General features: G+C 49.6%; 1 protein-coding gene across 1 annotated transcript in view; it reads right to left on the bottom strand.

Annotated features, from left to right (window-relative positions):
- Positions 1–14,000, bottom strand: part of LOC142017414 (cytochrome P450 4B1-like) — a 43,525-nt gene extending 29,525 nt beyond the window's left edge. Inside the window, exons 1-3 of the mRNA XM_075002230.1 lie at positions 13,794–14,000; positions 3,815–3,959; positions 1,441–1,485 (exon numbers count right to left, since the gene is read on the bottom strand). Of these exons, the coding sequence (XP_074858331.1) occupies positions 1,441–1,485; positions 3,815–3,959; positions 13,794–14,000 (397 nt within the window). The remainder of the gene's footprint in view (positions 1–1,440; positions 1,486–3,814; positions 3,960–13,793) is intronic.
- Positions 14,001–22,050: the final 8,050 nt, after the last annotated feature.

The following is a 22,050-nucleotide window of genomic DNA, read 5'->3' as shown; positions in this document are numbered from 1 at the left end:
TCCTGTTTGCTGGGGTCAAGGTTACATTTCATAGGGATATTTATCTCCAAGGTGGAAAGGTAACTGGGTTTATCCATCACAACCTTATTGCAGGCTTTCCCTCCAGTACCGTTAGCCCATTGTAAGACTGCTGTTGCCCTCTTGGTAGTAGAAAGTGGAGAGACCTGAGGTGATCAGAACAAACCCTGTGGGTGCGGGGTGGGAAAGGACACACAATTGGAGCAATGGCAGGAACTGGGCCTCCTGGGGAAGGCCTTGGGTGGTGTTGACTGATAAGAAGAACTGAGGAAGGGACTGGGGGAAAAGGCCAAAGAAAAGGCAGGAAGGAATCCAGGAAGGCAGGAGCCAGGTGTCTGACGGAGCAGATCTTGGCTGCTTTTCCCCGGGGCCCTGGACAGGAGCCCAACGTAGCTGGTGGATCTGGGTTCCCCTAATAGCCATGGGGTAGGTGGCTTGAAGCACCTGCCATAAGAGGATAAAGATGATTCAGAACCCTCGGAGAAGTGTGAAAGGACACAGGGGGCTGAGATTTGGATCCGAGAACCAGACCTAAGGACAACAGACATTAATTGGCTGGACTTTCTGCCCCCTAGAAGGGATGTGAACAAATCATGACTTGGCTGCAAGGTCAAGTCACAAGCAGAAACAGATCAGTTCTGGGGCACAGTGGCCATCACTGAAGAGGAAATCATTCTAACTGTACTCATTAGAAAACTTTGTCTGGTCTACTACAGGTTGAACCTCCAAAATGTGGGACTTTCTGGTCCAGCAACCTCCGTGGTCTGGCAGGACCACAGATGCTCCAGGGCCGGACAGCCCCAGTGGCTCAGACTGAGGGCTGGCCAGGGGTCCAGCAGCTGGGGGGCCAGTCTGGATCAGGAGTACACCCAGGCCCTCAGCCAGGAGTCCTGTCTGGACAGGGAGCACAGACGGGCTGGTGACTGGGAATCCTGGCTGGGCAGGGAGTGCACCTGGGCCAGCAACAGGGGGCCAATGGCAGGGAGCACAGCTAGGCTGGGGACAGGAGTGGAGCCCAGTGGCCAGGGCTGGTGACCAGGAGTGGGGCCAAGGGCCAGTAGGGGGGCCTCAGAATGCGGGGGGCAATCGCCAGCAAAGGAGCATTGCCTTCCCCTGGCCCAGCAAGCTGCCTGGTTTGGGATCATTCAGTTCCTCCGGGTGCTGGAGCAGGGAAGTCCAGCCTGTATTCTGTGTTTGTCTAGTGCTGGCTAAACAGGGACACGTGTTTGGTTGGCCCTGCTTTATGCCCCACTGCAATGCACATGAATAGTAATAATAAGGGATGCACTTTCTGTGGGAGGTTTTGTTTACTGAAACCATCTGAAACAGCCGGGCTTTGCAATCATTGCAACACAAGGGCTGATCCTCAGCTGACAATTTCTCTGTATGGTTATTGATGGCTAAAAGCATGAACATACATACCAATCCAGGGGAGCACATAGTGATACATGATATTATCCTTGGGATCTGTAAAATCAGGATGGGGAGAGAGAAGAAAAACTTTGTGTTAGTGAGCTGGCCCACTCGGGTTGATCACATTGGTCAATCATATCCCAAGACAGCCTGTCCACAGACCTATGGTGATGGATGCGGAGTTGCTGGTGATGAATGGCTTGTCTAGATGGTGAGTAAATGTGCCAAACTGGGAACCCCAGCCCCCTTCTCTCCCATCACAAGTCAGAACTGTTTATTGTCCCTAGATATGCTAAATACAATGCATCCTAGCTACTGTGTTCTTTTTATGTAGCCCTATAGAAAATAGACATCCAATGTAGGTCCAGGTGAAGAATGAAAGTATCCAGGAACAAGTTCTCCCCTGGTAGGGAAATACCCCAGCAGAAGTTCAGAGATGGGCACCAATCTGTGGTTGTGCAGAGACCCATGATCATTAGACAGTTTCACATTTGACTTGGGATCGCTCTGTGACATTGTGTTGGGAGAGCTTGGATTGGATGGAACGCCCTGGTAATATTATCACTACAAACCTATAGGGGAACCAGCCAAAGATTCCAGCTGATAGAAGGAGTCCAAGAGGGGGCTGAAATGGTGGAAAGGAAGGAGATAGAATGGAGCCCATAGTACAGACTAATTTGTGATAGCAGTTAAGCTAGAACCTTGGAAGGTGTATGAGCAGTTTTGGGGTGTGTGAAAGTTCTGTCCAATGTGCATTGATTTACATTTATCAGCAACACAGTGTATCTGCCATTACGTTGCCCATTCAGCTATCTTGGTTTGGTCCATTTGAAATGCCTCACAATCTGCTTCCATTGTAACTCACCTAAATAACTGTAATTTGCAATTGCTGCCTTACTGCTCAACCCTCCATAAACACATGCATAAAATCATCTGTCTCCAACGGCTACGTAATCGACCTGTCCTTGTGTAACACCTTTGGAGAGGTGCTTCCTAGGGTGACTATCTCTTCTTATCCCAAGTACAGAACAGGTAGATATGGTGCGGGGGGGGGTGTTCCCCCTGGCTCCCCCAAACCTTGGGAGCTGGGAAGTGGGCAGCAGCTACCCCCTGGGCCCCAACCTACCCTTAATTTTGCAGGGCTCCCTGCTGCCTCCAGGGCCCCTTGCTGGTTCCTGGTGTGGCCAGAGAGCACAGAGGCATGTGATCTCCAGCCAGTAGCTGCACCTGTGTACCAGCAGAGAGCTAAATATGGGGCAATTAGCCCCTTTTTAAAAATAAATTGAGACACCATCTTGGCACTTGTAATACGGGGCTGTCCCGCCCAAAACAGGACAGAGGGCCACCCTAATGCTACATAAATACTGCATAGCCTCTAGCAGGCTTGGCCGTGAATGACAGCAGCTACGAGCAGTGGAGGTTCACGACTCCATGTCCCAGATTGCCTGGGGCCTGGGGCAGAGATAGAACTGGCTGGCCACACTATCAGGACCACTCCGAACAAGCCAGAACTCTGAGACAGCCTGTTTGGTTTTGCATTCTGTTTTGCCCATGTTGTGTAGCAGGGAGAGAAGCACCACAGCCAGAGAAGACCCTCTGTCCTCCACATTCCTACTGTTCCAGGATTTTTGGGACACTGAGTCCTGTGATTCCAGCACAGACCAGAGGCCCACAAGGCTGTGGAGAATCATGATCAGGCTACCAAGGGCCAAGCTACCTGCGTGTTGGAATCTCGTACAGACAACAGCAAGGACGGTCTGGCCATTCTTGAAGTAGATGCTTTGTAAGAACATCCTTCTTTATTAATTTTGCTATTTTGTTTTAAGCCAGCCACCAACTTCAGTATTGTACCACCCACCCAAGTCCAAGCCCAACCTTAGTATTTCCCAAGGCAGGTGCTCTGAGGGATCACAGAGGGGTCTGTACTGACAGTAAATGTTGGCAGGGATAGAGCTTACATATTGTGATTTTTTCTTCTTTTATGACTCTGAGCCCTTTTTCCTTCCTTTATTCTGAATTCCCCAGGCCTAACCAAGAGTTACTGCTTTATTACGCTGGGAATTGTGATAGCTATTTTATTTTGTATGCTTTGACTGACAGTCCTCCTTATGAGGTCATGTGCCAAAAATTTTCCAAAGGGCCAAGCCTTCTGTGTTCTCTGCACTACAAGAGGTTTCCTTCGGGGGACGTACCAAGCATCCTTATAAGTAAACCCAAGACCCATAACTCCCAGGAGAAAAGAAAGAAGGATTCAGCTACAAGTCAGGTGTGGGATTACACCTACTTTCCAAGTTCCTATCAGGCCTCCCAATGGAATCACACCTTGGAGGATTTTAACAAGAAGTGTTTTTCCTATTCACAGGCAAAATATGCTACTTCTTACCTCGCCTGGCACATATAGCCTTAGCGTAATCAGCATCGTTGAGGCTCACAAACACGACAAATCTCCCAAACCACACAGGGAAGGCACGTGGGTACTTTTTACTCCATTCCACCGCCTTGTCCAGATCACGCCCTCTTCCTTCAAACTGCAACAATGGTGGAGGAAACAGGGGACAGAAGCAATAGGTCAGGCCTTTGCCAAAATCTCTTTCCTCCGGAGCTCAAGACAAAATTTCCAACGTCAGAAGCATGCCGAACGACCAGTGGACATTACAAAATATGAAGTCTGTGATCCATCTGACCATGTTTGGCATATAAACACTATGATTTAATAATCCATTGCCGTAACAGTGAGCTGAACAAATGTAACCATGCCTTCCTTCCCCAGAGCACTCCTGCATTAAGATGTTCAAACTTCCACCCACAAAGGCTGACTTCAGAAGTTAACTCCCTTTGCATATCCTGGGGAAGTAGAACAAGGCTTGAAGAGCTTTGTTTCCATGAGGTTTACAATGCCTTCAATAGCAGTAGTTAGTAGCTTAACAAAAGAATTGTGCCTTACAGTACGTGTTTAGCAAAAGTAACCAGCTCAGCTCTGGGCTGGATAATCACAGAATCATAGGTTTGGAAGAGATTACAGGGGGTCATTAAGTCCAAGCCCTGCCCCATCCCCAGTTGAAAGCAGGACCAAACCCAACTAAATCATCCAAACCAGGGATTTGTCAAGCTGGGACTTGGAGACCTCTAGGGAAGGAGACTTTACCACATCTCTAAGTAACTCATCCCAGAGATTCACGACTCTCTTAGTCCCGTAGTTTTTCTTAATATGCAACCTAGACCTCCCCCACCACAAGTTGAAATCATTGCTCTTCATTCTAGCACCTGTCACTGCTGAGAACAGCCTCTCTCCATCCTCTTTGGAACACCCCCTTCAGGCAGTCTGAAGGCTACTGTCAAATCCTTCCTCAATCTTCCCTTCCGTAGACTAAATAAGACCAAATTCCTCAGCCTGTCCTCATAAGTAATTTGCTCCAGCCCCCTGTTCATTTCTGTTGCCCTCTGCTGGTCTCTCTCCAGTTCATTCACATCCTTTCTGAAATGAGGAGCTTAGAATTGGACACAATATTTCAGGTGTGACTTCACCAGTGCCAAATAAAGGGGAATGGTCACTTGCCTAGATCTGCTGGCAATGCTCCCACTAATGCACCCCAGTATGCTGTTAGCCTTGTTGGCTACCAGGGCTCACTATTGGCTCATATCCAGCTTCGCATCCACTGTAATACTCAGGTCCTTTTCTGCAGAATTGCTGCTTGGCCAGTCAGTTCCCAGAATGAAGAGATGCTTGGGATTCCTCCAGGGTCTCCGCACCTGTCCTTGTTAGACCTCATGAGATTTCTTTCGGCCCAACCGTCCTATTTGTCTAGGTAGTCCTGGACTCTATCCCTACCCTCCAATGTATCAATTTCTCCCCCTCGTTTATCAGTCTCTCCCCCACTAATCTCTCTTTTAGTGTCATCTGCAAATTTGTTGAGGGTACAATCCATCCCCTCATCCAGGTCATTAATACAGATATTGAACAAAGCCAGCCCCAGAACTGACCCTTGGGATACTCCACTTAATATTGGCCACCAACCAGACATCAAGCCATTGATCGCTGCCTCTTGAGTCCAACAATGTAGCCAGCTTTCTGTCCACCTTACAGCCTATTTATCCAAACCACACGTCTTTAACTTGCTGGCAAAAGTATCAAAAGCTTTGCTAAAGTCAAGGTATATTATGTACACCACCACCCAATACCCACTGAGCCAATTACTTCATCATAGAAGGCAACACTTGCAGTAATGTGACACTTCACACTATGGTGCCTATAATACACACATTAAAAATCTACATCAGCACAGAAGAGCCAGTCTAATCCAATATGTCAACTTCTGTGATACAGCCTCGGGTTTTCTGTTAGCACATTTCAGATGCTTTAGGTTGTCCAGTAATATCACAGAACCCTGAAAGAACAGATGACTTCCCAAGAAAAAGAGAACATCTGCTTCCCTGTTTCTCTTTTCTGCATTACTCACAGGCTTCTGCCATCACATACACACAAGTAATATCATGGGTATAGCGTGGAAGAAAATTTTATTACAGGCTATTTCCAAAGATCACTGATTTTTCTACGACACGGATTGCATTAAGTTGGGGTGGGATTTTTACTTCCATTCTCTCCTTTTTCATAATATCCCCCTCTCCATTTTCCATAGTGAGTTCAGGAATAGGGATTATTCTACAGTATCATATGCTTTTTTAGATTATTAAATGCTAATTATGAAAGATCTGTGCTGTTTGGGAACTTGGCATTCTATTTTACAGGAACGTTTTTCAAGCAGACCTATTAATGATGGAGGAGGAAACAAATGTTACGTGTCTGATATGTGCATATGCCTGGTCTCCACCTTTAACCACCCTTTGCTTACCCAAATGTATTTTTCAGCTGCCTTTTAACTTGTGCAGCAACTGTGATTTCTGAGGCTCCAACACTGTTGATCATAGGTGCCATAACAGTGAAATGAATAGTATCATAGAGGTAGCCATGTTAGTCTGTATCCTCAAGAACAACAAGAAGTCCTGTGGCACCTTATAGACTAACAGATATTTTGGAGCATAAGCTTTCATGGGCAAAGACCCGCTTCATCAGATGCATGAGTGGGGGCAGGTTTCAGAGGAGTATTTAAAGAGTGAGGTCCCAGTAAAAGGGAGGGCCAGAGCTGACACTGTATGTTCAGTCAGGATGGAAATGGCCCATTATCAGTAGTACCCATGAGGAGAGGAGAAAAAACAAGTCAGATCAGTCAGGGGAAATGTGGCCCATTATCGGATGGTAATGTGGAAGTGTGAACTTGCAAGGCAGAGAGCCTGCTTTTGCAAGGGGCCAGCCACTCCCAGTCTCTGTTTATTCCTTGGATGATGGAGTCAAATTTGCAAATGAATCACAGCTCTGAGATTTCTCTCTCCATTTGATTTTTGAAATTTTTTTGTTGTAGGATTGCTACTTTTAAACCCTATTACTGAGTGTCCAGGGACACTGAAGTGTTCTCCCACGGGTTTCTGTCTGTTGCTGTTCCTGATGTCTGGTTTATGTCCATTTATTCTTTTACATAGAGATTGTCCAGTTTGGCCAATATAAAGTGCAGTGGGGCATTGCTGGCACATGATGGCATATATTATATTAATAGATGTGCAGGTAAAGGAGCCCCTGATGGTATGGTTGATGTTAGGTCCTGTGATGATATCGCTGGTGTAGATAAGTGAGCAGAGTTGGCAGCGAGGTTTGTAGCAGAAATTGGTTCCAGGTTTAGAGTTACTGTGTTGTGGTCTATAGTTGCTGGTGAGAATTCGTTTAAGGTTGGCAGGCTGTCTACAGGCAAGGACAGGCCTGCCTCCCAAGGTCTGTGAGAGTGAAGGATCATTGTCCAGGATGGGTTGCAGAACCCTGATGATCAGTTGGAGAGGCTTTAGCTGGGGGCTGTATGTGATGGCCAGTGGTGTTCTCTTGTTTTCCTAACAAGGACTGATCTGACATGTTTTTCTCCTCTCCTGATGTGTATTACTGATAATGGGCCATTTCTACCCTGACTGGATAGACCTTGTCAGCTCTGGCCTTCCCTTTCACTGGGACCCCCTTCTTTAAATACTCCTCTGAACCCCGGCCCGCCCATGCATCTGATGAAGCAGGTCTTTGCCCACGAAAGCCGATGCTCCAAAATATCTGTTAGTCTATAAGGTGCCACATAACTTCTTCTTCTCAGTGAAATGAATAATTATTACTGCATCTCCAGCTGTTGCAAGGACTTTGGGGCAGAGACTGTCTTTATGTAAGGTTTCAACAATGCCTACAGCACTGGAAACCTGGTCTATGACTGAGGCTCCTGGGTGCTACTGTGCTATAGATTTATGATTAGTTGATTTTATGTATTTATGTAATAGCAGGTCAACATACTCCCAGAGACCCCAACCTGCCAAGCTTCTTATGAGCTCTCATGGGTAAAACCCACTTCATCCAAGTGGGTTTCACACATGAAAACTCACACCTTAATAAATATGTTAGTCCTTAATAAATATGTTAGTCTCTAACGTGCCACCAGGCAGCTTGTTATTTGTGAAGTTACTGGCTGACGTGGCTGCCCCCTGTGACTTTCTCAGTCAATTAGGCCTCTCCATCTGGCCTGGCGGGAGGCATGAATCGCCGCGATCCTGCCTGCAGTCAGCTGCCAAAGGCATTTCGTCCAAGAATGGTGGTGTTGCATAGGTAATTCCACGTCAAGTGGCATATATATACATGGAGATATAGAGATATACATATCTGTTAGAGATAGAAGGGTCCTTGAAAGTCATCAAGCCCAGTCTCCAGCATGGCCTATCACCACCCCAGCAGATTGGTTTTTAAATTAAACCTTACCTGCTCCAGGCCCCCATGAGAACTGAACTCACAACCCTGTATTTACAAGGCCAATGCTGTAACCAAGCATGTAGCAGGGAAGATAAGAGGAAGCTTCTATTATAACTTGTAACCCAGTGATTAGGACACTTTCCCAGGGTGTGGGAGATGTGCTTCAATCTCCCCCCACCCGCCCCCCGCTGGATGAGGAGAAGGCCTTTGAACAAGGGTTTCCCCTCCACCCAGGTGAGGACCCTCGCCCATCAGGGACAACAGCTGTCACAGACCCTGGGAAAAAGTGGGAGCAGAGCCCAGCTCCATGCTCCAGAAGGGGCGGGGCCAAGGGCAGAAGGGGTGGAGCCTAGGGCATTCAAACCTGACCAATGCCTGGACCATGGCACTGGGCCATCCCCCACTCCCTCACAGCCAGGTGTAGCATCACAGCAGCACTGCTGTGGCAATTTAAAGGGCCCCAGTGGCAACTTCCCTTTGCCCCCGTTGGTGGGCCTGCCCTGATCACTGGACTCTAGAATGATCCGGTGCAGGGAGGGCTCTCCATCTCTTCCTTCAAAGCTGTTCCACGGTACGGCTCTGTAATTAAATATGCAATAGGCCAGAGAGACAGTGGGACTGATTCTGTAACCTGGAGGTGAGGGCACTCACCTGAGGAACGCACACTCCATGCTCAAATCCCCTCTCCTTGAGAAGGAAGGACGTGGGAGGTGGGTGAGGGAGGCAAGCTTTCCGTCTGTGTCCCTTCCACAAAAAACCCCCGCCCCACAGCCAAATAGGCCCTGAGTCATACCCCTATGACCAGAGAGGCTCCACCCACCCCCCATCACCAGTCATATCCTGCCCCACAGCACCAGGCCAGCCCCTGCTGCACTGAGATGAGCAGTTGGCTCCCTCTCAGCCTCGGGCTGAGCGGCTGGCCTCCCCAGCTCCAGAGCTACCATGGTCTCCGGCCCAACCCTTCCCAGGCTGGTCTCTGTGTCTGACAGTCCCCCCTCCCTTGACCCTCCACCAGTCTGGGAGCCATCCTTGGTGGCCTGTGAGCCTGAACTTCAGCTGTAGCAGACCTGCCTACCCCTGAGGTTCTGCAGGAGAGATAGGCAGGGCAATACCTCTCTTCACCAGCTTTGAGTTTCAGACTGGGTCTTGGGTATGAGACAGAGGCAGTCAAGTGCTTCAAATGAGGGTGTAAATACCAAGGGCAGAAGATTCATCACTGAGGGCTGGAGTCAGCCCTTGGACACAAGGACATTTCAACAGACTTCTATCCAGACAGTGTGGGCCTATCAAACATTCAGAGGCCATTGTTTCAATAAACTGAGCACATGTGCGTGTTCCTGGCTTGCTGGCCAAGATTCTTGTGGAATAAGGACACACTCAGGAGAGATTAATACAAAATCCTGGTTATGCAGCTACCTGAGCTTTGAAGCTTCACCCCCTGGGCAAAGGTGAAGTAACTGGTTTTACCAGTTTCAAAACGCCTGGGAAACAAAGGCCACACGCACTGTGCAAACCAGTGGCTCCCAAATTTTTCGGCATCATGCCCCCCCTTTTGATTTCTGAGAAACCCTCACATCCCTCCGACTTCTTTTTTATTATCATCCAACCCCCCTTTTAGCAAAAAATTAAATTTGTAATTTAAAATAAGCACAAAAACTTCATAGAAAAAATTTATACAAAATTAAAAATAAGTACAAATAGTTTTTCTTGGTCCCTTGTGGGTGCCTGGTGCAGGCCCAGATGGCCGGGTATCTGAGTCCTGTGCCTGCCCCCAGAGCTGCCTGGGCCAGCCACCCACCCACCTGAGACCTGTGCTGCCAAAGCTGCCCGCCCGAGCCAACCACCTGCCCCTGCACCCAACCCCTGCAATGCTGGGACCAGCTGCCTGCCCACCTGCCTCCCGCTTCAGCCTTGTGCTCGCTGCCCAAGCCCCACACTGCTGGGGCCAGCTGCCTGCCTGCCAGCCCAAGCAGCCCCGTGCTGCCAGGGCCAGCTGCCCACTTTACAGCCCAAGCCCCACAAGCCCTGCAAGCCACCCACCTGAACCCTGCCCTCCCACAAAGCCAGGTACCACTAGCCCCTGCTCTTACCCAGCCCCCCATCTAGCCCCCTCCTCCTACTCCCACTCCTGCTCCTACCCACATTCAGTCACCTTTGCAGGAGGCAGCTAGCTCCACCTGGGTCTTGGCCAGCTGCCTGGCTCTTATAGAGGCTGCGCCGGGTCATCCAAGTGAAATGGCAGGGACTGAGAGCCCGAAGCAAAAGTTGGATCTTTCTTTGGGTGGGGAGAATGATGGGGGGGGCTGGGTTGCCTCACTCCCCCCTGGAATTTCTTCACTCCCCCCCAAAGGGGCACACCCCCGAGTTTGGGTAACCACGGTGTAGAAGTATGAGCTTAAACTGACTGATGATATATCTCCACTACCAAGTCGTGTCACCAAAAACTGCCTTTGGGCAACGAAACAGTGAGTGTGTCCACAATTCAGTGTGCCTTTTGTCAAGAGAAACACCCATTTTTGGTAACAAAAAACTTCTGCCCCAGGAGAAACTTTTTTCTTTGTGCACAAACAATGCGAAGTCCCTTGGCCCATTCGAGACTAATAGGCCCTCATTTGCACCCAACCCACTGTCAGTAACCTTCACTCAGAAAGGCAACTCCTGCTTCAGGGTATGAAGGATGAGAACCTGCCAGGGTCTCGATGTTCTAAACATATGTGATAAGCTGAAGCAAGTGTATACCTTGTCTATTGTTATGTGTATTTTCTCTGTCAGGCTTCTGTCTTTAAATACATGTAACAGCTTCCTGATCTCTGGTAAACCATGGCCATCACCCTTGAGAAAGGGGTCCAGGACTCCAGGTGCTGAATTAAATGAGATGATGGCTGTGAAGTGCAGAGGGGTTCTAGCCTGAAATCGTAGTCTGGGAGGAAACTCCTGCCTATAGAGAGGTGACAGATGGAGGCCTGCAACCTAAAAGGGCATCTTTTGAGCAGATGGGGTAAGAGGCCTGAAACTGGTGCTAGCTGCCACTGAAGATAACATATCCTCATGTGAAATACAGAAAAGAAACAACATGTAAAGCCCTGACTGAAACCACAGGGTGATATCAATCTGTCTGAGCTAAGCCAGGAATCTGAGGCTCAATTTCTGTACAACACCCTGGAAAGGAAACTGGCCACTTGGGTGCCATTCAGTGTTACTATCTCACTTGCATAACACAATATTCCAGCTGTAGTAAAGGCCCCAAAATTCATTGCTGTAGTTCTCTTTATATCTCTCCATGCACGTGGTGTCAAGTCCTTTCTATGCACGATCAAAGGAGATAGCAGAAGAGACAGTGCAAAATAGCAAAGAACTTGCTGGGGGTTTTCTTAAGCCCTGATAGATACAAGGGATCCAGGTTTAGCATTTCCAACTACTGCAACACACCAATGCACTGCTTGATTGGGCTCTCAGGCCAGAAATTTTTTGTACACCAAAGCTTCTGGGAATGTGCACTACCAATAGAAACAAAACCTATCAGTCAGTTATCTGCTAGTCAGCTGTGTGGCATTTGAATTTCTCCTGAGTGGCTGCACAATCAAACATCTTACAGGGAACCCTGATAAGAGGGAATAGAAAGTTGACATAAAAAGTCATCTGGGGATTCCCAGGTCTCAGAGGATGGCCTACATAACTTTATGCCACATGCTTCTGACCCCCCTGGGAGTGTGGGTGGGCAGAGTTAGGAAGGGGCCGGGGGGCTGGAGAACGTTGTACTCCAGGAAGTCTTGGCTGCGGATGGCCCTATGCAGCCAGGCATATTTCAGAGCAACCCCAAAACTGCTGTAAATTGCATACAATCTATAACAGTTCCCTGCTGTGCTCAGGACTGGGGAAAGAGGTGCAGAAAGGTGGTATGATGCCACCTTTCCCACAGCTCAGCACCACTGATAATCCAACCCCAAAAGTAGCCAGTCTCTTGAGAAGTAAATTATGCATTCTCTACTCCCGTTGGTAGGTTCACACATACTCACATGAATAACTCTAATGATTTCAGTAAATATCTCGCCTTCAACGTCTGTCAGCTAGAATTGGATCTTATGTGTCTCAAAGGATTACTGAATGGGAAACATGCAAAATAAACAGCCTGTCCCGGATTATTTTCCACTGGAAGTTTAACCAGAGTATATCTGTCTCCAATTTCTCTTTTCCCCACCTGACTATCTCTTCTGTTGCTACATAAATGGGAACCACACATATTATGCCTCACAGATATATCTGGATTATATTCGCCTGGAGGCCAGGAAGGAGGAGTTGTGTCTCTCTTTCTCTTTTACTTCATATGAAAATAGGCATTGCCACATTAGTTCAAACAAGTGATCCTGCTGGTGGAGGGAAGGTCGGGGGGCAGTTGCTCGGGGGCCCCACATTTCAGAGGGGCCTGGAGCTCCCACTCACTTCTGCTGTTGCCATGGCAGCGGAGGGAGCCCCAGACCTCTCTGAACCACCAGAGGTGCCACTCTTTCCCCTCTCCCCTGCCCCCTCCGCACATGGCTCCACCCCCTCCGGGGCACAGAATGGAGCAGTACCACACGTTGCCTCTGGGCCTGTGGTTGCTGTCAGCCCCTCTGGGTCCATCATGTCCAGTATCTTGTCCCCAGCAGTGGCCAGCATTAGTAGATTCAGAACATGGTCCATGATACCTTGCCCATAAAGGTTATGGAATAACCTGCTCACAAAAATAGGGTTTTTTTCAAGCTCTCCTTTGTTACATGTTGGATTATGTCCAGACTCCTGGGATAACATCTTCAAATCCACATCATTTCAACCCTAATATCTCAGCCAGGGCCATTCCATGGAAGAGTTGTAGGTGGCAGGGCCTGGGTCAATCCCCCACTTCCCAGTGTCCCAGGCCCGGCCACCCCCCTGCTCTGCCCCACTCCATCCTTGTGCCCCCTCCCCGGCAATGGGGCTGGAAGATTGCCTGGGGCTGGGCATTGTGTGTGGTGTTGGTCATCCCCTGTCCCACTCACCAGGTGGGTGGTGAGAATTTAAGCTCCCATAACTCTCATGGTGAGTGGGGGGCAGGGGAGGTGACCCCCTGCTGCTGCTGCTGCTGCTAATGCTGCCATGCACAACCCCAGCCTCCAATCATCCTCTGGACGAGCCCCCCCAGTCATGCTGCCCCTCCTGTCCATAGGGCAGAGAGGTGGCCACCACAGGGCCCCCAAAACTACTGCCACTTCGTCCTATGGATGGAGCAGCTCTGGTTAAAGCATTTAAATAGCATAAGTGTCTTCAGAGTAATGTATAAATATCCATTCATCCTCTCAACATCCAGTCACTCATGTAAAACTTATTATTCTTACTTCACCATGAGTGGACAAGAGGGTAAGTGACTTCTCCTCCTCTCCATTCTAAACAGCAACTTAATATCAGTGCTGGGATTACACCTCAGGAGGTCCCGGCTCCTGGACCTGCATTCTAACCACTCTCCATAGAAAGAAGCTGCTTTTTGATTGGAGCTTTAAATCATCACCAGCACCACGCTCCTTACCTCATGGACGTTGCCAAACAGCCAGTGGACTGGAGGGCCTGGGAAACTCTCCAATGCTTTGTTGAGCTCCTTTCTCCACTTGTACAACTTGATCACTTTCAGGGCCACATAGGTCAGACAAAGCACAGCCAGCGGGTAAAAGATTTGAGAGACATCCTTATGCAGCCAGCCCCAAATGCCAGTTATCAGTTTCAGCATCAGAGTCATCTTTCACCCGTTGTCCTCTCCCCACCAGCAAATGCACCATGTAGGTACTCTTTAAACGTATTCCGGTGGCAGTCTCATCCAATGATATTCCAAGAGGTAGAGTGACACAAATACCCAGCATTTGATCTCCTGCCAACTTCACCAGCAGGGGAAGGACCAGAAGAAAGGTGTTTAGGTGTTGCCCTGCTCATAGTTGCAACACCTTGGATTTTACTCTACTCCACACTGCAACGCCTAACTATTTACATTCTTTAATTTATGACTCCACAACAAGAAGCCTGGGTGGAGATATCTGAGGTTGACGTAAGGGAAATTACATTGTTTTGCTGAGTCTCAGGTGCCCCAAAAAATGTTGTGATGATATGAGACATCCTATTATGGTCAGTGATAGCCCACGTAGGAATATGTGTCACCGGCCCACTAGAATTTAGAGTAGAATGTGATACTTCACTTTAGAGATGAGAGAAAAAACAAGGCTAAGGTAGGGAGCCTGTTATTCTACCTCTGCTTGCTCCTGGGTTTCTTACACTTTCACCTGAACCATCCGGTTCTGACCACAGTTCGAGATGAGACACTGAGCTAGCAGGATCATAGGTCTGATTTAGGGCATGTCTACACTTGCACTTCTGCCTGCAAAGCTCATGTCACTCAAGAGTGTGAAAAAAACGCATCCCCGAGCAACAAAAGTTTTGCTGGAGTCAGGGCTGGTGTGCATGATGATGTCCTCTCTGCCACTCCTTTGGGTGGGTTTATTATGTTGAGGGGAGAGATCTCTGCTGTCGGAATAGAGTGGCTAGCTGTGCTGCTGAAGGCGCAGTCTCATAAACAGCAGGGTCAACAACCACTGCAAGCCCAGGGGTAAGGTGGGAAGGGGGCCTGGCTCCCCACGTCTAAAAGGAGCAGGCCCAAAGATGGAAGGAGCGGGGCTTACCTTGGGCGCACCCTGCACTGCCTCGGAACCACCTGTAGAACAGCAGCACAGCACTCTGAGGCATTTCAAAGGGTCTGGCCACTGCCGTTGCTTCTTCAGCAGCATCAATGGCCAGAGCTTAAGGCCTTGGAAATACCAGGCCTGGGGGAACTGCCCCCTTTGCCCTCTACGCCTCTCATCAACAGGCCTGAGCATAGACATGGCCTTAGTCTGAGCACTCCTCTTTTGTGTGGGTGCTCTTCCATGAGCTCTCGCAAGAGTCAAGCATTAGATAAAATATCTGAAGGCCGATGCTGAAGTCCGTCCGGCAACGTAACAAGTGGTCGTTTTGGAATCACAGATCACCGGAGTTACTTCTGCAATGAGAGCCTCTTTGGATTCCACCATCTCCATGCAAGCAAAACAGATGTTCCCCTGCTAGACTGAGACTTAGCAAGGCTTTTTTGGTGGGCTTTTGAATCATAGAATGCTGGAACTGGAAGGAACCTCAAGAGGTCATCAAGTCCAGTCCACTGCTCTCATGGCAGGACTACGCACCATCTAGATCACCCTTATTAGATATTTATCCAGCCTGTTCTGAAATATCTCCAGTAGATTCTACAACCACCTTGCCAATTTACCCCAATGTTTAACCACCCTCACAGGAAATTTTTCCTAATGTCCAATTCTAACCTCCCTTGCTGCAGTTTAAACCCATTGGTTCTTGTCCTGTTTTCAGAGGCTAAGGAGAATAATTTCTTCCCCTTCCTCCTTGTAACAGTAGGGCTGCGTCTACACGTGCACGCTACTTCGAAGTAGCGGCAGTAACTTCGAAATAGCGCCCGTCACGTCTACACGTGTTGGGCGCTATTTCGAAGTTGAAATCGACGTTAGGCGGCGAGACGTCGAAGTCGCTAACCCCATGAGCGGATGGGAATAGCGCCCTACTTCGACGTTCAACATCGAAGTAGGGACGTGTAGACGATCCGCGTCCCGCAACATCGAAATAGCGGGGTCCTCCATGGCGGCCATCAGCTGGGGGGTTGAGAGATACTCTCTCTCCAGCCCTTGCGGGGCTCTGTGGTCACCGTGGGCAGCAGCCCTTAGCCCAGGGCTTCTGGCTGCTGCTGCTGCAGCTGGGGGTCCGTGCTGCATATACAGGGTCTGCAACTAGTTGTTGGCTCTGTGTATCTTGCACTGTTTAATGAAAGTGTGTCTGGGAGGGGCCCTTTAAGGGAGCGGCTTGCTGTTGAGTCCGCCCCGTGACCCTGTCTGCAGCTGTGCCTGGCTCCCTTATTTCGATGTGTGCTACTTTGCCGTGTAGACGTTCCCTCGTTGTGCCTATTTCGATGTTGGGCTGAGCAACGTCGAAGTTGAACATCGACGTTGCCAGCCCTGGAGGACGTGTAGACGTTATTCATCGAAATAGCCTATTTCGATGTCGCAACATCGAAATAAGCTATTTCGAAGTTGGGTGCACGTGTAGACGTAGCCTAGATGAGCTTTTCACTTAAGGAGATTTCATGTTGGCCATGCAGGGGCAACACACCGCTGCCAATTTTCACAAGGGACGGGATATTTTCTCGGGCAGGAGCCAGTTTGGCTGTGATGCAAGAAACTCCAGCCCTCTAGTGAATTTGAGCCTTCTTATTGGCAACTTGCCCCACTTGCCCACCTTCTGGGGAAAAATAACCAATCAGAGGTACTACCTTCTTATGCCCATAGCAAACCAAAGTCCTGCTCATGGGAAGTAGGAAGGAACTCAGAACACTTGCAGCTCAGGGTAGTTTCACTTCTCGTCCACTTCCTACAGCAGATGGCCTGGGAAAGGGGACTGTGGGGGTGAAAATCCTGTGAGGGGAAGAAGGGGCCCTCTATGGTGCCCACACCCAGGCCTTGGAAAGGAAGGTGAGGAACAGAACAGCAGCAGTGGGCCTGGACTGTAGGAAGTTGAGCCAGGCAGGGAGAACAGAGAGTTTGAGGCTGACGGAATGAACCCAGGAGGAATCTGCATCCGGGGGCCAGCTGGGAGGCAGAATTAATTAACAGTTAATTAACAGCTGTGTGGTTTTACACCTCTTCAACAGGGGCCAGAATCATCTTACCCTGGGAGATTGGATGACCCTAGCCGCCACATATACATTGGGTGGGGAAGTTCAAGAGACAGGACAGAGTAAATTAAAATCTCAAGTGTGTGGGAGGTTTGATTTTGGATTTTGGTTTTTTTGGAGCAGGGACAGGGCTGAGTTTGTTTGTCTTCTGGGGATTTTTTGGACTGATCCCATGATTTCTGATCACTTCAGCTTGGCAATAATGATTGTCTGGGGCCTTGTCTACTCTGGCACATTATAGCTGTGTCTACACGTGCACGCTGCTTCGAAGTAGCGGCACTAACTTCGAAATAGCGCCCATCGCGGCTACACACGTCGGGCGCTATTTCGAAGTTAACTTCGACGTTAGGCGGTGAGACGTCGAAGTCGCTAACCTCATGAGGGGATCGGAATAGCGCCCTACTTCGACGTTCAACGTCGAAGTAGGGACCGTGTAGACGATCCGCGTCCCGCAACGTCGAAATTGCCGGGTCCTCCATGGCGGCCATCAGCTGGGGGGTTGAGAGATGCTCTCTCTCCAGCCCCTGTGGGGCTCTATGGTCACCGTGGGCAGGAGCCCTTAGCCCAGGGCTTCTGGCTGCTGCTGCGGCAGCTGGGGATCCATGCTGCAGGCACAGGGTCTGCAACTAGTTGTCGGCTCTGTGTATCTTGCGCTGTTTAGTGAAAGTGTGTCTGGGAGGGGCCCTTTAAGGGAGTGACTTGCTGTTGAGTCCGCCCTGTGACCCTGTCTGCAGCTGTGCCTGGCACCCTTATTTCGATGTGTGCTACTTTGGCGTGTAGACGTACCCTCGCAGCGCCTATTTCGATGTGGTGCCACGCAACGTTGAAGTTGAACATCGACGTTGCCAGCCCTGGAGGACGTGTAGACGTTATTCATCGAAATAGCCTATTTCGATGTTGCTACATCGAAATAAGCTATTTTGATGTTGGCTTCACGTGTAGACGTAGCCTATGTCAGCTCCCAGCGCCAGAACTCCAGAGGTGTCCCCATTGCCAAGGCCTTTTAGTGCGATTTAACACCACACTTTCTGTGCTGACCTTGGTAACTGACCTTGACGAAATGCACGGAGCTTTCTGCGCCGTGGCTACAGCATTGTAGAGCTGGGGTGGACATTTCCTTGATTTGCTGTGTTATAAATGGCTCCAGAAAAGTTCCATAATGTTCCATAATCCCGCCAGCAATCACTCTGCTCATTGTTTTGAACACGACTGCTGCATATCTTCTTCCAAAGCTCCTTTTCCAACAGTCTGCGGGCTGTGTTGACCCGCTCCTGGACATGGCACAAACCAGTCAGCTGCAGTGCTCAAGATGTTGGACACAGACAAGCATGAGAGAGAGAGAGGTTTCTGTGCCGAAACCAAAGTAGGGAGGCCGCGGGAGAGGCTGATGTCAAGGTTTCCCCTCCCGCTATCGCAAGCCCACTTGTTTCCAGCTGGTGTTTGAATTTACAAGCCAGCATGTTGACATCCCCCAAAGTGCACTGTCTCCCTGTTCCCATAAACACACATCCCTGTCAGACACGCTCCCCTCCCTCCACACTTCCTTTGAGAACCAGCTGTCAGTGAAGCAGGATGACAGCAGAGCAGAGTTTCCCAATTTTATTTGGCCACGGAAACCTTTTAAACTGGAAAGAATTTTGTGGAACCCCTTATATATGGGTTACCCCCTCTCAGCCACAAACCCGCACCCCCATCCCCAGGATTAACCCACCTCAGCCCCAAACCGGCCCCTGGGACAAACCCATCCACCCAAAGAGTCCCCCAGCCAAACCCTGCCTGAGCAAACTCCGCCTGAGTTAGTGACTCCCATTACCTCCTCCGACTCAAGTCCCGAGGGCCCAATTTCATTGGGTGCCCAATGGCAAAATAAGAGGCCAGTCACAGCCAATGAAAGGTAAGGACAATGGAGGAACTGCAGGACCCATCTGGCTCCCCTTCTGGATAGCCTTAGGCTCCCCTCGCCCCAGCCCCCATTCTGCATGTGCCAGCTACTTTGCAAGTGAGGGGCTCCCTGAGGCTCCCTGCCCTTCTGCCACTGAAATAGTGGAACTAAATCCCTCCTGCTGCCCTGCTGTCTGTTAAACCAATTACATTTAGTTCTACTCTTTCAGCAGCGGCAGGGCAGGGAACAGCAGAGGAGTCAGCAGCATCAGCATCCGGAGCTGCAAATGACCCAGAGCCGCCTGCGGTTCCGGAGCTACAGGTTGCTGACCCCTGATCATTTTCTCGCGGAACCCTTATTTTCTCTTCGCAGAACCCCAGGGTTCTGCTTAGCAACATTTGGGAAACACTGCAATAGAGCAATGGGATTGGGAAACGTGCATCACATAACACTGCCTGCCCCATGCAGCAATGAATCCCAAACCATTGTGCAGCCAGCTGGCTAGTAGGAAAGCCAGCACAGTGCTGGCTGGCTGTGCTGTTACAAGAGCTGCTAATGTGGATGTGCTCCGCCATCACAAGAAGTATAGTGTGGCCATATAACAGCAGTTTGCTTGCATTGGTCTGTGAGCAGCATGGTAGCTGTCAGAGCTGTTCATCTGCCAGTGTAGACCAACCCATAGTCAGAGCCTGTGGCAACCCGCCATAGAAGGCAGGCCTTCTGTTTCATTCTTGGAATGGTGTCAAATAGGGAGGCAACTAGGGAAACCAGTGTTCAGCTTATGAATGCTCTTTGGAACTGGGGACTCCCTCTGTGTGTCACATAGCAAACTCCACTTGTGATCTGGGACTGGTGGACTTCTCTGCACCCTTTTTATCTCCATGTTGGATCGAAACACCAAGAGGTGGCAACACTGAGTTGACAGTTGTAAGATGGAAATTTCTGAGGCAGGTTATGGTATTCTGCTAAAGACCCCCTATTCAAATCCTAAAGTCTGGAGTAGGCCTATAATCCTAGAGTTCAGAAACCTAGTTAGTATGAGTGGAAGGTTATCCCAGCCTAACACGTCCTCTCTCTCCCTCACAAGACCCAGGGAAGATCATCCCAATTCAGACAAGGCCTTGGAGTTTGGAGGGAGGGATAGTTGTCCTGGCAACCACATTCCAAGAAGAGGCCATGCAAATGAGAACCAGGATATAGCACCATCCCATTTGTTATCCCAGGCTGGTACTCAAAACTAACGTGTTATTGCTCTACGTTGTTACCGTCTCTTTTGCTTTTGTCTTCTAGATAAGCAGCCCTGGATGTGCCCATGTGAAGGCACCATCGTTACTCTTGTAGACTCATCATCCATCCAATTAGACACATAGATGTTATTGCAGGTCTGCTTTGTTTAAGTAACTTGTTGACGAAAACCACTTATACTGAGATAAAATGTTCTATGAGCAACGGGCGGGGATGCTATGTAACCTTTTTAGACTGTTGATTTATTGTGCTCATTTCATCTTGCTGCCAGGACCTATCCAGGCTTGGGTAACATCCATGCCATAGTTTCTCCCTGCCCATCAATAATCTATATAATCAATTGTAATGTATTGCCTGGCAGTGCTCCACTGAGTCCTGATGGGCAAAGGGAGACTCCACCAGCACTGTGTGTAATAAACTTTCCTGCTTGCTTCAGACACGGTGTCCAGACTTTGTTCCAACAACAATGACGCATTGTCAGCTTAACAGGGGACAGCAGTTGACTTCTCGAGGTTCCTTCCATTTCTAAGCGTACATCTATACTACCTGGTAGATCATCCTCATCAGGATTAATCTTCCAGGGTTTGATTTTGCTTGCCTAGGGGAGACATGTGGAATTCACCTATCAGGGTTAACAGTCAACCCCAGTACTCCTCCACCTTGTGAGGTGTAAAGGAGCTCGATGAAGAAACTCTCCCATCTACCTCCCTCAGTGAGAAAGGCCAGATAAGTTGATGGCAGATAAGTCAATTCCAGCTATGCAGTTGCGGTAGCTGGAATGGCATATCTACGATTGGCTTTAAGGTCTAGTGTTGACGTGGTGAGTCTTTAAGAATAAGAACCATTCATCTAGACCAGGGTGGGGAACCTACAGGCTAGGGCTGGCCACGGTCTGGCCGGCAAGGCTCAGGATTCACCCCCGCCCCTACCGTTGCACCAGCAACACAGTGAGTGCTGTAGCTAGAGCACCAGTGCCAACTTGCACCATAGTGGGGTGGATTTCCTGAGACCGGTGAGTCCGAGCAAGGCTAATAGTAAGCTGAATCTGGCCCCTGAGCTTTGGCCATCTGGACGAGCAAGTGGCTCGGCATGCTCTCCCTGCAGAACCCCTCGCTCCCGGCACTCCCACTGGCCAGGAATTGCAATTAATGGAAGCAGCGGGAGGTGGGCAGGTGCTTGCATGGAGCACTTCCCTGGAGTGCACAGGGTCATGTGGAGGTGCTTGTGCTGCCACCCTCGGAGCTGCACCAGATAAGTGCCCACATTCGCTGCCCCCTCTTGCCCAGACCCCACACCCCCAGCCTGCTTCTGCACCTCTGCCCTCCCTGCCCTCTTGCACCTTACCTCCTCCCCACAGCCCACACTTCTACCTCCAGCCTGCTCCCCAGCAGCCCCCTCCCACACACCGAACCCCCTCGTCTTCGGCCTCACCCCGGAACCTACAGCTACTAGCTCCAGGCCCTCAGAGGAGTTGATCCAACCTTGGAGAGAAGCCCTGAGCCTTGACATTTCTTTCCCTGCCCTCTCCCGCAGGAGAGGAGGCCACATCTCGGAGGGGTTTTTTTTCTTCTTCTCACTTGAGGTCCAGGACAGTGAGGGGCTTTTTAGGTTTTCTTCTCACTTGTGTGTGGCCCCCAAATGATTTTTCTGTGGGTCAGCGACCCTGGATTCAAAAAAGGTTCCCCACCTCAGTCTAGAGAAGTACCGTAGAAAGACCCTTGGGACAATAATGGCCAAAATCCGGAGCGGGGGTTCCCAACCTTTTCAGGAACACGGCACACTTCTATGAGACAAGCCATTCCATGGCATGCCCACTCTTTTTAACTGAATCAGCTGCTCATAAAGGTCACGTTTGCTTACATTTTCTATGGTTACAGTCTTACTAGAGAGGTTTGCAACGTA

Source organism: Carettochelys insculpta, chromosome 9 (genome assembly GCF_033958435.1).
Source record: "Carettochelys insculpta isolate YL-2023 chromosome 9, ASM3395843v1, whole genome shotgun sequence".
NCBI classification, from domain to species: domain Eukaryota; kingdom Metazoa; phylum Chordata; order Testudines; family Carettochelyidae; genus Carettochelys; species Carettochelys insculpta.
This window is presented reverse-complemented; position numbering and strand designations above follow the sequence as displayed.